At 45.5% G+C, this 15238-nt stretch overlaps 1 protein-coding gene across 3 annotated transcripts in view; it reads right to left on the reverse strand.

The window, feature by feature from the left end:
• The window catches only part of UBR4 (ubiquitin protein ligase E3 component n-recognin 4), a 211275-nt gene that overhangs the window by 157518 nt on the left and 38519 nt on the right, over positions 1-15238 (reverse strand). For all 3 annotated transcript variants that reach the window (XM_038746469.1, XM_038746470.1, XM_038746468.1), the window contains exons 15-17: positions 14671-14858; positions 9259-9418; positions 8715-8800 (exon numbers count right to left, since the gene is read on the reverse strand). In XM_038746469.1, coding sequence (XP_038602397.1) covers positions 8715-8800; positions 9259-9418; positions 14671-14858 — 434 coding nt within the window. The remainder of the gene's footprint in view (positions 1-8714; positions 8801-9258; positions 9419-14670; positions 14859-15238) is intronic.

Here is a 15238-nt window from a genome sequence, read left to right on the forward strand (position 1 = left end):
ACTGTTGGGTAGGGACCGTCTCTAGATGTTGCCAAGCTAAAGGCCTCACCAACTGTTGATTGTACGTATTTATTACTCTATTTATTTATTTTACTTGTACATATTTATTCTATTCATTTTATTTTGTTAACATGTTTTGATTTGTTGTCTGTCTCCCCCTTCTAGACTTTGAGCCCACTGTTGGGTAGGGACCGTCTCTAGATGTTGCCAAGCTAAAGGCCTCACCAACTGTTGATTGTTTGTACGTATTTATTACTCTATTTATTTTACTTGTACATATTTATTCTATTTATTTGATTTTGTTAACATGTTTTACTTTGTTCTCTGTCTCCCCCTTCTAGACTGTGAGTCCGCTGTTGGGTAGGGACCATCTCTATATGTTGCCAAGCTAAAGGCCTCACCAACTGTTGTCTGTACGTATTTATTACTCTATCTATTTATTTATTTTACTTGTACATATTTATTCTATTTATTTTATTTTGTTAACACGTTTTGTTTTGTTCTCTGTCTCCCCCTTCTAGTCTGTGAGCCCGCTGTTGGGCAGGGACCGTCTCTATATGTTGCCAAGCTAAAGGCCTCACCAACTGTTGATTGTATGTATTCATTACTCTATTTATTTATTTTACTTGTACATATTTATTCTATTTATTTTATTTTGTTAACATGTTTTGTTTTGGTGTCTGTCTCCCCCTTCTAGACTGTGAGCCCGCTGTTGGGTAGGGACCGTCTCTAGATGTTGCCAAGTTGTACTTCCCAAGCGCTTAGTACAGTGCTCTGCACACAGAAAGTGCTCAATACGTACGACTGAATGAATGAATGAATGAATGAATGATTGCAGGCTATAAGGAGTGAACAGTAAAGCTAGCAAAGACTTCTTTGAAAGAATGCTATGCTTCAGCGCGTAGAACAGTGCTTTGCACATAGTAAGCACTTAACAAATACCACTATTATTATTATTATTATTATTATTATTATTATTATTATTGGCTTATCGTCATCAGTGCTTGAGTAGCTACTATTAGGCAAAGCACCTTACAAGGAGCTCTGTATTTGGGCAGCCTTTTGAGAAGCAGCGTGGCTCAGTGGAAAGAGCTCGGGCTTTGGAGTCAGAGGTCATGGGTTCTAATCCCGGCTCCGTCTATTGTCAGCCATGTGACTCTGGGCAAGTCACTTCACTTCTCTGTGCCTCAGTGACCTCATCTGTAAAATGGGGATGAAGACTGTGGGCCCCCCGTGGGACAACCAGATCTCCTTGTAACCTCCCCAGTGCTTAGAACAGTGCTTTGCACATAGTAAGCGCTTAATAAATGCTATTATTATATTATTATAAGGAGCTCTGTAACTGGGCAGCCTTTAGAGAAGCAGCATGGCTCAGTGGAAAGAGCCCGGGCTTTGGAGTCAGAGGTCATGGGTTCTAATCCCGGCTCCGTCAATTGTCAGCTGTGTGACCCTGGGCAAGTCCCTTCACTTCTCTGTGCCTCAGTTACCTCATCTGTAAAATGGGGATGAAGACTGTGAGTCCCCCGCAGGACAACCTGATCTCCTTGTAACCTCCCCAGCGCTTAGAACAGTGCTTTGCACATAGTAAGCGCTTAATAAATGCCATTCTTCTTATTATTATTATTTAGTTAGGGTCTGTAGAACGGATTTTCTTCAGAGTTCTGTTCCATCACTTTACCTAACCTGCAATTTTTTCTAAACGGTGTTCAGTAAGCGCTTACTATGTGCCAGGCACTGTACTGAGCGCTAGGATAGACACAAGCTAATCGGACTGGACACGGTCCACGTCCCCCACGGGGCTCAGAGAGGAACAGAGAAGTTAAGAAACTTGCCCAAGATCACAGAGCAGCCAAGTGCTTCGTGCACGGCATCCTTCTCCTCCTCACGAGGCTACAGCCGGGCCCGGGGCTCATGTCTCAATCAATCAGTCGTATTTCTTGAGCGCTTACCGCGTGCAGGGCACTGTACCAAGCGCTTGGGAGAGTATGGGAAGCGGCAGGGCGAAGTGGATAGAGCACGGGCCTCGAAATCGCAAGGTCATGGGTTCTAATCCCGGCTCCGCCACTTGTCTGCTGTATGGCCTTGGACAAGTCACTTCACTTCTCTGGGCCTCAGTACCCTCATAAAATGAAGATTGAGACTATAAGCCCCATATGGGACACGGTATTTGCCTGCATCCACCCCGGGCCTTAGCACGTGCCTGGCACAGATAAAAATAATAATGATGATGGCATTTATTAAGACTGTGAGCCCGCTGTTGGGTAGGGACCGTCTCCATTCATTCATTCAATCGCATTTATTGAGCGCTTACTGTGTGCAGAGCACTGTACTAAGCGCTTGGGAAGTACAAGTTGGCGACATCTCGAGACGGTCCCTACCCGACAGCGGGCTCACAGCCTAGAAGGGGGAGACAGAGAACAAAACAAAACCTATTAACAAAATAAAATAAATAGAATAAATATATACAAATAAAATAGATAGAGTAATAAATCCGTACAAACATATATACATATATACAGGTGCTGTGGGGAGGGGAAGGAGGTAAGGTGGGGAGGGGGCTATATATATATGTTGCCAACTTGCACTTCCCAAGCGCTTAGTACAGTGCTCTACACACAGTAAGCGCTCAATAAATACGACAATGAATGAATGAATGGATTAAGCGCTTACTATAATAATAATAATAATAACAATAACCATAATAATAATAATGGCATTTATTAAGTGCTTACTATGTGCAAAGCACTGTTCCAAGAATTATTATTATTATTATTACAACACAACAATGTAACAGACACAGTCCCAGCTCCCAAGCCCACTGTCTAGAGGAGACAGACATGGATATGAATAAATTACAGATATGTACAACTGGTCTCCTACAACACACCGTGAGCAGGGTGTCTGTGGGAGGCCTGCAAATACTGAAAATACCGGCTCTACCACGGCTGACGTCCAGTTTGGTGGCCACCTGGCCTGACCGTGGTCCCCGGAGCATCTGGGAACGCCCAGATGTAGGTACAAAGACACAACAGTTGTGTTGCAGTGACAGTAGCTCCGTTCGTCCCCTTCCCTGCTTCGCAAGGTATCTGTTATGCCTTCAATACACGTCAAGCGCTTTTCTAAGTTTTCTAGACTGTGAGCCCACTGTTGTGGGTAGGGACCGCCTCCCGATGTTGCCAACTTGTACTTCCCAAGCGCTTAGTCCAGTGCTCTGCACACAGTAAGCGCTCAATAAATACGACTGGATGAATGAATGCAAGCTAATTCGGCACGACCCAGTCCCCGTCCCACACAACGGGCGCAACAGGCTAAGGAGAATAGTTACTGAATCCCCATTTTACAATTCAGACACAGAGAAGGAAAGGGACTTGCCCACAGCCACACAGCAAGGAAGTGCTGGAGCCAGGACTGGAACCCGGGTCCTCTGACTCCCGGGCTACGCTGCTTCCCCAGTATGGCATACTGGATAGGGCGTGGGCTTGGAATTCAGAAGGTCATGGGTTCTAATCCCGGCTCCGCCACTCTTAGGCTGTGCGACCTCAGGCAAGTCACTTCACTTCTCTGGGCCTCAGTTACCTCCTTTGTAAAATGGGGATTGAGACTGTGAGCCCCCCCATGGGACAACCAGATCACCTTGTAACCTCCCCGGCGCTTAGACCAGTGCTTTGCACATAGTAAGCGCTTAATAAATGCCATCATTATTATTATTATTATTGTGGGACAGGGACTGTGTCCAGCCCGACTTGCTTGTACCTACCCAGTGCTTAGTACAGCGCCTGGCACACAGTAAGCGCTTAATAAATGCCATCATTATTATTATTATTATTATTATTGTGGGACAGGGACTGTGTCCAGCCCGACTTGCTTGTACCTACCCAGTGCTTAGTACAGCACCTGGCACACGGTAAGCACTTAATAAATGCCATCATTATTATTATTATTATTGTGGGACAGGGACTGTGTCCAGCCCGACTTGCTTGTACCTACCCAGTGCTTAGCACAGCACCTGGCACACGGTAAGCGCTTAAGAAATGCCGGAATTATTATTCCCCACCAGGTCTCCGATTCCAAAAATGGGTGGCGGGATCCAACCCAACCTCCCCCTGGGGAGCTCGGGACTCCGGGGACGATCTTAGCCCAAGCAGAGCGAAACTGTCGGATACAGAGGGGCCGTAAAGTCTGCAACAACTCGGATCTTCTAAAGACCTGACGGGCAATGAGCTAACAGAGCTTTCCCTATTATCGCTCGGACCTTGAAAACCTTGAAAGGGGCCCAGCCTTCGGGGGCTTTCGGAAGCAATCTCCGATCCGAGGGAAGAGCTGATAACCTCAGCAGGACTGTCTGTCCCGGTGGGGTCTGAGAAAGCAACTGCTTTGGGTTTGCAGGCTGGCTCCTGAATGGGGCATTCTTCCTCCTCTAAATAGGCATTATTTCCCACCCTGGGTAACTTCCCCATTGGACTCAAAAGAAAGGGAGTTTCGTTTTAACACTGGGGGAAAATGGGACACGGTGAATGCTGGACAGAGAGGTTAAAAACCATCAGAAGTTTTTCCCGTATCAAATTTTCTACACTCCCCAAGCACCTAGTATAGTGCATTACACCACACAGCACTTGGCAAAAGCTATTATTACTTCTACTACAGGTCCCAGAGTAGATCAATCGTTACTAACTCCCGTGCCCATGGCCTTCGTCAATTGTTTCGGACATTTAACTCCCTCCTCAAATCCCTTGTCCTCCGACTTCCTCCGTCTCTTGCCCCTAATGACCTGGTCATGGAATTTGCTGAGAAAATTGAAACCGTCAGTTGCGATCTCCCTAAAATCTCCCCGGCTCCTCTTCAGTCGCCCCCTCCTCCTGCCCCCTCCTTGGACCCTCCCATCCTTCTCCAACGAGAAGCAGCGTGGCTCGGTGGAAAGAGCCCCGGCTTTGGAGTCGGAGGTCATGGGTTCGAATCCCGGCTCCGCCAACTGTCAACTGTGTGACTGGGCAAGTCACTTAACTTCTCTGGGCCTGAGTTACCTCACCTGGAAAATGGGGATTAAAACTGTGAGCCCCCCGTGGGACAACCTGATCACCTTGTAAACGCCACCCCCCCGAACCCCGGCACTTGGAACAGTGCTTTGCACGTAGTAAGTGCTTAACAAATACCATCATCATTATTATTAGAACAGTGCTTTGCACACAGTAAGCGCTTAACAAATGCCATCGTTATTATTATTATTTTTATTATTATTATTATTATTATTATTATTATCCTTCCCAGCCGTGTCTCACGAGATCTCCCACCTCCGCTCAAAATCCACCACCTCTACCTGCACCTCCGATCCCATCCCTGTGTACCTTTTCAAAACCTCTCCCTTCTCTCCTCCCTGATCGCCATCTTCAACTGTTCCCTCTCCAACGGCTTCTTCCCTACTGCTTTTGAACACGCTCCTGTCTCTCCTAACCCCCAGAAAAACCCTCCCTTGGCTCCCTCCAGTTATCACCCCACCTCCCGCTTACCGTTCCTCTCCAAACTCCTTGAGTGAGTTGTCTACAACCGCTGTCTCCACGTCCTCTCCTCCAAAATCTCTCTTTGACCCCCTCCAATCCGATTTACGTCCCCCCTTCACTCCACTGAAACTGCCTTCTCAAAGGTCACTAATAATCTCCTTTTGGCCAAATACAACGGCCTCTACTCCATCCTAATCCTCCTTGACCACTGAGCTGACAATGACACTGTGGACCACCACCATCTCCTGGAAACATCCAACCTTGGGTTCCCTGCCACTGTCCTCTCCTGGTTCTCCTCCTGTCTCTCTGGATGCTCATTCTCCAGTCTCCTTCGCAGGATCATCATCATCATCATCATCATCAATCGTATTTATTGAGTGCTTACTATGTGCACAGCACTGTACTAAGCGCTTGGGAAGTACAAATTGGCAACATATAGAGACAGTCCCTACCCAACAGTGGGCTCACAGTCTAAAAGGATCCTTCTCCGACTCCCACCCTCACAGTGGGAGTCCTTCACAAGGCTCAGTTCTGGGTTCCCAACTACCCCCATTCCCTTGGAGAACTCATTTGTTCCTTTAAGCCACAACTACCACCTCCACACGGATTCATTCATTCATTCAATCGTATTTACTGAGTGCTTACTGTGTGCAGAGCACCGGACTAAGCGCTTGGGAAGTCCAAGTTGGTGACATATAGAGACGGTCCCTACCCAACAGCGGGCTCACAGTCTAGAAGACGATTCCCAAACCTACATCTCCAGCCCTGATCTTCCTTCGCCGCAGCCTCGAACTTCCTCCTGCCTTCAGGACATCTCAACGTGAGTGTCAATCAATCAATCGCATTTATTGAGAGCATACTGAGTGCCGGCACTGTACAGAGCACTTGGGGGAGTAAAGTATAACAATACAACAGAGTTGGTAGACATATTCCCTGCCTCGTCAACACCTCTAACGTAACATGTCACGTAACGTAACACGTAACGTAACATCCTCGTGTCTCTCTCCACTTCAATCCATACTTCATGCTGCTGCCCGGATTATCTTTGTCCAGAAACGCTCTGGGCATATTACTCCCCTCCTCAAAAACCTCCAATGGCTACCGATCAATCTGCGCATCAGGCAGAAACTCCTCACCCTGGGCTTCAAGGCTGTCCATCCCCTGGCCCCCTCCTACCTCACCTCCCTTCTCTCCTTCTCCAGCCCAGCCCGCACCCTCCGCTCCTCCGCCACTAATCTCCTCACTGTACCTCGCTCTCACCTGTCCCGCCATCGACCCCCGGCCCACGTCATCCCCCGGGCCTGGAATGCCCCCAATCCCTCTGCCCATCCGCCAAGCTAGCTCTCTTCCTCCCTTCAAGGCCCTGCTGAGAGCTCACCTCCTCCAGGAGGCCTTCCCAGACTGAGCCCCTTCTTTCCCTCCCCCTCGTCCCCCTCTCCATCCCCCCGTCTTACCTCCTTCCCTTCCCCACAGCACCTGTATATATGTATAAATGGTTGTACATATTTATTACTCTATTTACTTATTTATTTATTTATTTTACTTGTACATTTCTATCCTACTTATTTTATTTTGTTGGTATGTTTGGTTCTGTTCTCTGTCTCCCCCTTTTAGACTGTGAGCCCACTGTTGGGTAGGGACTGTCTCTGTGTGATGCCAATTTGTACTTCCCAAGCGCTTAGTACAGTGCTCTGCACATAGTAAGCGCTCAATAAATACGATTGATTGATTGATTGATTGATTGATGTCCAAAACATGTCTAACCCATTTCCCCACCCAAACCCTGTCCTTCCCCATGACTTTCCCCTCACTGTAGACAGCACCACCACCCTCCCTGTCTCATTAGCTTGTAAATAATAATAATGGCATTTATTAAGCGCTTACTATGCGCAAAGCACTGTTCTAAGCGCTGGGGAGGTTACAAAGTGATCAGGTTGTCCCACGGGGGGCTCACAGTCTTCATCCCCATTTTACCGATGAGGTAACTGAGGCCCAGAGAAGTGAAGTGACTCGCCCAAACTCACACAGCTGACAAGTGGGGAGGCGGGATTTGAACCCATGACCTCTGACTCCAAAGCCTGTGCTCTTTCCACTGAGCCACGCTGCTTCTCTAAATGTGGCGTTACCGTAGACTCGTCTCTCTCAATCAACACACACATAATAATAATAATAATAATAGCATTTGTTAAGCGCTTACTATGTGCAAAGCACTGTTCTAAGCGCTGGGGTGGTTACAAGGTGATCAGGTTGTCCCCAGGGGGGCTCACAGTCTTCATCCCCATTTTCCAGATGAGGGAAATGAGGCCCAGAGAAGTGAAGTGACTTTCCCAAAGTCACACAGCTGACAGCTGGCAGACCGGGATTTCATTCATTCATTCATTCATTCAATCGTATCTATTGACTACTTACTGTGTGCAGAGCACTGTACTAAGAGCTTGGGAAGTACAAGTTGGCAACATATAGAGACGGTCCCTACCCAACAGCGTGCTCACAGTCTAGAAGAAGCAAGCATAATCAGCAGGATCTGAATCCATGACCACTAATTCCAAAGCCCAGGCTCTTTTCCACTGAACTACGCTGATTGATTGATCAATTCATAGTCTTGGACCAATTTTAAACCTCTTGATCCTGATTTATGAGTTTTCTTTTGAGTTTTTTTTTTACGGTATTCATTAAGAGCTTACTACACGACGGGCACTATTTCAAGCGCTGGGGTAGATACAAGGTAATCAGGCTGGACACAGACCAGGGGGCTCACAGTCGTAATCCCCTTTTTACTGAAGAGGGCACTGAGGCAGGCAAGTGAAGTGACTTGCCCAAAGCCACAGAGCAGACACGTGGCAGAGCCAGGATTAGAACCTAGGTCCTCCTGATTCCCAGGCCCGGGCTCTATCCACTGGGCCACGCTGCTTCTCTACGAGTTTTGCCTCTTTGGGGGCAATCAGCTGTTCAAGAGATCGCTCAAAAGGTAACAAAAGGCCGTTAGCATCTGGCGCATCTTAACGAAAAGGAAAGGAAAGGAGTCAGCAGAAAGCAAAAAGGTTAGGGACCCACTGGCTTCACATGCTGCTTTTCGCTTTTTCAGAATCTTTCCCCTCGCCGCATCGCTCGCAATCCGTGCCCCTTGATGCTTTTCAATTAACCGGCGGGGGCATTCACATTTTAGTAGAGATGGTCAATCTTTTGTTGTTGTTGTTGTTATGTCCTATACAGACTAACCTGAAGTGTAGGGGATTGGAGGTCCGAGGTAACTAAGGAATGGTTAAAATGGTAAAGGGCAGCAGCAAACTCCTCATCGGATGAACCTGGAAGGTAAATGAGAAGAATTACTCCGGCTGGCCGAGCCACCGTTCCACCTCCCCCCGATACGGCCAAAAATTCCCAAATTCCCGCCAAGGGTCCAGCCGACTGATTGATTGAAAAGAGACGGAGACTCTTTTCTCCCTTCCCCACAGCACCTGCATATATGTAAATATGCTGGTACATATCCCTTCCCCACAGCACCTGTATATATGTATGTACATATTTTTTACTCTATTTATTTATTTATTTTATTTGTACATATCTATTCCATTTATTTTATTTTGTTAGCATGTTTGGTTTTGTTCTCTGTCTCCCCCTTTTAGACTGTGAGCCCACTGTTGGGTAGGGACCGTCTCTAGATGGTGCCAATTTGTACTTCCCAAGCGCTTAGTACAGTGCTCTGCACATAGTAAGCGCTCAATAAATACGATTGATGTCGATGATGATGATGATGACTCACCCCTGAGTCCATCTTTGTCCACCTCTTTGATGATGCTGGCCAAAGTAGCCATATGCTGCTCAGAGAGAGACACGCTCAGGTAGTTGCGGATGAAGTTGTTCCGGGAGTTCAGCATGGAGGAGGTGATGAAGTTCAAGATGTTGGAGGCCAGACCCAAGAACTGAAAGGAACAAAGGACTCGCTTGGAACACGTTCCAAAACCCCGGAGCCTCCAGAAAACGGTGATTAGGAAAATATTGTTCCAACCCACCCCGTACTGAAATGCACTGCGTTCTGCGATTAAATCCACCGCAACGAGGGTCAGGGCCCGATTACCGACTGCGCAGCCCTAACGTTCGGTCCCACAGCTGATTCCAACTTGTACTTCCCAAGTGCTTAGTACAGTGCTCTGCACACAGTAAGCGCTCAATAAATACGATTGATTGATTCTACCGTACTTGACATCCGTCTGTTGTAGTCTACCACAAAGCTGCTATTGCTCCTTAAAATGTTGTCAGTTCTTTGGCCCGCCCTCTTTTCCTTTATGGTAACTGTTAGGCACTTACTATGTGTCAAGCACTGCTCTGAGCACTGGAATAGATACAAGCTAATCAGGCCGGATATAGTCCCTGTCCCACATGGCGTTCAAAGCCTACGTAAGGCGGCTTTGGAATTGGAATGGGAATCCCCAATTTCCAGATGAGGAAACTGAACCACTGAGGAGTTCAACTGATTTGCCCAAAGTCAGGCGGCAGGCAAACGGCAGAGCCGGAATCGGACCCCAGATTCCCTGGGGACTAGGCCCATGAATAATAATAATAATAATAATAATAATAATAATAATAATAATAATAATAATAATAATAATCAGTAATAATAATAGTAATAGTAATTAAGTAATAATAGTCACGTATTCAGCACTTAGAACAGTGCTCAGCGCTTAGAACACTGGTTTGCACATAGTAAGTGCTTAATAAATGCCATTATAATAATAACATGCCATGGCATTTATTGAGTGCTTACTGGGTGCAAAGCACTGTAATAGTAATGGCATTTGTTAAGCGCTTACTATGTGCCAAGCACTGTTCTAAGCACTGGAATGCTGATACTAATAATGATGGTATTTGTTAAGCGCTTACTATGCGCCACGCACTGTTCTAAGCGCTAGAGTAATAATAATGATGGTACTTGTTAAGTGCTTACTACGTGCCAAGCACTGTTCTAAGCACTGGAATAATAATACTAATAATGATGGTATTTGTTAAATGCTTACTATGTGCCAAGCACTGTTCTAAGCACTGGAATGCTAATACTAATAATGATGGTATTTGTTAAGCGCTTACTATGTGCCACGCACTGTTCTAAGCGCTAGAGTAATAATAATGATGGTACTTGTTAAGTGCTTACTACGTGCCAAGCACTGTTCTAAGCACTGGAATAATAATGCTAATAATGGTGGTATTTGTTAAGCGCTTACTATGTGCCACGCACTGTTCTAAGCGCTAGAGTAATAATAATGATGGTATTTGTTAAGTGCTTACTATGTGCCAAGCACTGTTCTAAGCACTGGAATAATAATACTAATAATGATGGTATTTGTTAAGCACTTACTATGTGCCAAGCACTGTTCTAAGCACTGGAATAATAATACTAATAACAATGGCATTTGTTAAGCGCTTACTATGTGCCATGCACTGTTCTAAGCGCTAGAGTAATAATAATAATGGTATTTGTTAAGTGCTTACTATGTGCCAAGCACTGTTCTAAGCACTGGAATAATAATACTAATAATGATGGTATTAAGCGCTTACTATGTGCCACGCACTGTTCTAAGCGCTAGAGCAATAATAATGATGGTATTTGTTAAGTGCTTACTACGTGCCAAGCACTGTTCTAAGCACTAGAATAATAATATTAATAATGATGGTATTTGTTAAACGCTTACTATGTGCCAAGCACCGTTCTAAGCACTGGAATAATAATACTAATAATGATGGCATTTGTTAAGCACTTACTATGTGCCACGCACTGTTCTAAGCGCTAAAGTAATAATAATGATGGTATTTGTTAAGTGCTTACTATGTGCCAAGCACTGTTCTAAGCACTGGAATACTAATACTAACAATGGTGGTATTTGTTAAGCGCTTACTATGTGCCAAGCACCGTTCTAAGCAATGGAATACTAATACTAATAATGGTGGTATTTGTTAAGCGCTTACTATGTGCCACGCACTGTTCTAAGCGCTAGAGTGATAATAATGATGGTATTTGTTAAGTGCTTACTATGTGCCAAGCACTGTTCTAAGCACTGGAATACTAATACTAATAATGATGGTATTTATTAAGCGCTTACTATGTGCCAAGCACCGTTCTAAGCACTGGAATAATAATACTAATAACGATGGTATTTGTTAAGCGCTTACTATGTGCCACGCACTGTTCTTAGCGCTAGAGTAATAATAATGATGGTATTTGTTAAGTGCTTACTATGTGCCAAGCACTGTTCTAAGCACTAGAATAATAATACTAATGATGATGGTATTTGTTAAGCGCTTACTATGTGCCAAGCACTGTTCTAAGCACTGGAATAATAATAGTAATAATGATGGCATTTGTTAAGCGCTTACTATGTGCCACGCACTAAGCGCTAGAGTAATAATAATGATGGTATTTGTTAAGTGCTTACTACGTGCCAAGCATTGTTCTAAGCACTAGAATAATAATACTAATAATGATGGTATTTGTTAAGCGCTTACTATGTGCCAAGCATTGTTCTAAGCACTAGAATAATAATACTAATAATGATGGTATTTGTTAAGCGCTTACTATGTGCCAAGCACTGTTCTAAGCACCTGAATACTAATACTAATAATGGTGGTATTTGTTAAGCGCTTACTATGTGCCACGCACTGTTCTAAGCGCTAGAGTGATAATAATGATGGTATTTGTTAAGTGCTTACTATGTGCCAAGCACTGTTCTAAGCACTGGAATACTAATACTAATAATGATGGTATTTATTAAGCGCTTACTATGTGCCAAGCACTGTTCTTAGCACTGGAATACTAATACTAATGATGATGGTATTTGTTAAGCGCTTACTATGTGCCAAGCACTGTTCTAAGCACTGGAATAATAATAGTAATAATGATGGCATTTGTTAAGCGCTTACTATGTGCCACGCACTGTTCTAACCGCTAGAGTAATAATAATGATGGTATTTGTTAAGTGCTTACTATGTGCCAAGCACTGTTCTAAGCACTAGGGGAGATACGAGGTCATCAGGTTGGCCCACGTGGGGCTCACAGTCTTACCCATTTTACAGATGAGGTCACTGAGGCCCAGAGAAGCTAAGTGACCCGAGCTCTTTGCCACCAAGTCACGCTGCTTCTCTAAGAGTGCCATAGAATATGTATTCAGTTCAAATGTATTAAGTGTTTACTGTGTGCAGGGTACTGTACTAAGTGCTCATTACTCTATTTTATTAATGATGTCTACACAGCTATCATTCTGTTTATTCTGATAGTATTGACACCTGTCTACTTGTTTTGTCGTCTGTCTCAGTGGAAAGAGCACGGGCTTTGGAGTCAGAGGTCATGGGTTCGAATCCCAGCTCCGCCACATGTCTGCTGTGTGACCTTGGGCAAGTCACTTAACTTCTCTGAGCCTCAGTTACCTCATCTGTAAAATGGGGATTAAGACTGTGAGCCCCACGTGGGACAACCTGATCACTTTGTATCTCCCCCAGTGCTTAGAACAGTGCTTTGCACATAGTAAGCGCTTAACAAATGCCAACATTATTATTATTATTATTATTATTTTATATGTTTGTACGTACTTATTACTCTATTTTATTTGTACATATTTATTCTATTTCTTTTATTTTGTTAATACGTTTTGTTTTGTTCTCTGTCTCCCCCTTCTAGACTGTGAGCCCACTGTTGGGTAGGGACCATCTCTATATGTTGCCGACTTGGACTTCCCAAGCGCTTAGTACAGTGCTCTGCACACAGTAAGCGCTCAATAAATACGACAATGAATGAATGATATTTATTTTACTTGTACATATTTACTATTCTATTTATTTTATTTTGTTAGTATGTTTTGTTTTGTTGTCTGTCTCCCCCTTCTAGGCTGTGAGCCCACTGTTGGGTAGGGACCGTCTCTACATGTTGCCGACTTGGACTTCCCAAGCGCTTAGTACAGTGCTCTGCACACAGTAAGCGCTCAATAAGTATGTCTGAATGTATGAATGCTCTGCACACAGTAAGCACTCTATAAATATGATTGACTGACTCACTAATCCCAGCTCCCCCACTTGTCTGCCACTCCCCCCACTCCCCCACTCTGTGCTCTAAGAGAAGCAGTGTGGCTCAGTGGAAAGAGCCCGGGCTTTGGAGTCAGAGGTCATGGGTTCGAATCCCGGCTCCGCCAATTGTCAGCTGTGTGACTTTGGGCAAGTCACTTCACTTCTCTGCGCCTCAGTTCCCTCATCTGGAAAATGGGGATTAAGACCGTGAGCCCCCCGTGGGACAACCTGATCGCCTTGTAACCTCCCTGGCGCTTAGAACAGTGCTTTGCCCGGCCCACGTCATCCCCCGGGCCTGTAATGCCCTCCTCCCTCTGCCCATCCGCCAAGCTAGCTCTCTTCCTCCCTTCAAGGCCCTGCTGAGAGCTCACCTCCTCCAGGAGGCCTTCCCACACTGAGCCCCTTCCTTCCTCTCCCCCTCGTCCCCCTCTCCATCCCCCCCATCTTACCTCCTTCCCTTCCCCACAGCACCTGTATATAAGTATATATGTTTGTACATATTTTTTACTCTATTTATTTATTTTATTTGTACATATCTATTCTATTTACTTTATTTTGTTAGTATGTTTGGTTTTGTTCTCTGTCTCCCCCTTTTAGACTGTGAGCCCACTGTTGGGTAGGGACTGTCTCTATATGTTGCCAATTTGTACTTCCCAAGCGCTTAGTACAGTGCTCTGCACATAGTAAGCGCTCAATAAATATGATGGATTGATTGATTTGCACATAGTAAGCGCTTAATAAATGCCATCATCATCACTATTATTATTATTATTATTGTCTGCCGAGTGACTTCGGGTAAGTCATTCGGCTCCTCCGTGCCTCAGCTGCCTCACCTGTAAAATGGTTACTGAGACTGTGAATTCCCCGTGGGTCCTGGACTGTGTCCAACCTGATATTCTGTATCCGTGCCAGTGATTAATAAAGCGCCTGGCACGCAGTAAGCAGTTATCAAACGCCATTAAAAAAAAAAAAACAACAACAAACTACAGGCTATTCGGTAACGATCAATACACTGCCAAGCCCTTTAAACTTTTAGATGTCAACCTACTGGCTTCCGGCCATTAAGGGCCACTGCTAGTCCCGGCTTCTTCCCCCAACAAACGCATCCTCGGCCCAAGGGGCTTACCAATTCGGGATCCTTGCGGCTGGCCAGGATGTTGCCATTTTCGCCGGCGGCCTGCTTGTTGGGGCTTTTCACGCGGGGAGAGCTCTCCAGCGGCGGCGGGGGCGGCGGAGGGGGTGGTGCCACTTTCTCTTTGCTCGGAGAGATGGTCTCCTCGAACCACTGGCCCAGGATGGGCTCGCTGTCATCGTCTGGGCAAGGGACAGACAGAGACGGCCGGGGAGGTAAGCGTTTCGAGGGAAGGCTCCCGTCGAAGCGGCGTAACGAAAGGGAATCATCATCATCATCATCATCAATCGTATTTATTGAGTGCTTACTATGTGCAGAGCACTGTACTAAGCGCTTGGCAACATCTAGAGACAGTCCCCACCCAACGGTGGGCTCACAGTCTAAAAGGGGGAGACAGAGAACAAAGCCAAACATACTAACAAAATAAAATAAATAGAACAGATATAACACCGGTCTTATTTTGGCCGGTGGAGACGACACGGTCCATCCTCCAACTGAGATTACGTTTTGCCTTTTGGCTGCAAGCTGTGAAGCCACAAGTCTCGATGCTGGGAGGGGCGAA

Source organism: Tachyglossus aculeatus, chromosome 5 (genome assembly GCF_015852505.1).
Source record: "Tachyglossus aculeatus isolate mTacAcu1 chromosome 5, mTacAcu1.pri, whole genome shotgun sequence".
Lineage (NCBI taxonomy): Eukaryota > Metazoa > Chordata > Mammalia > Monotremata > Tachyglossidae > Tachyglossus > Tachyglossus aculeatus.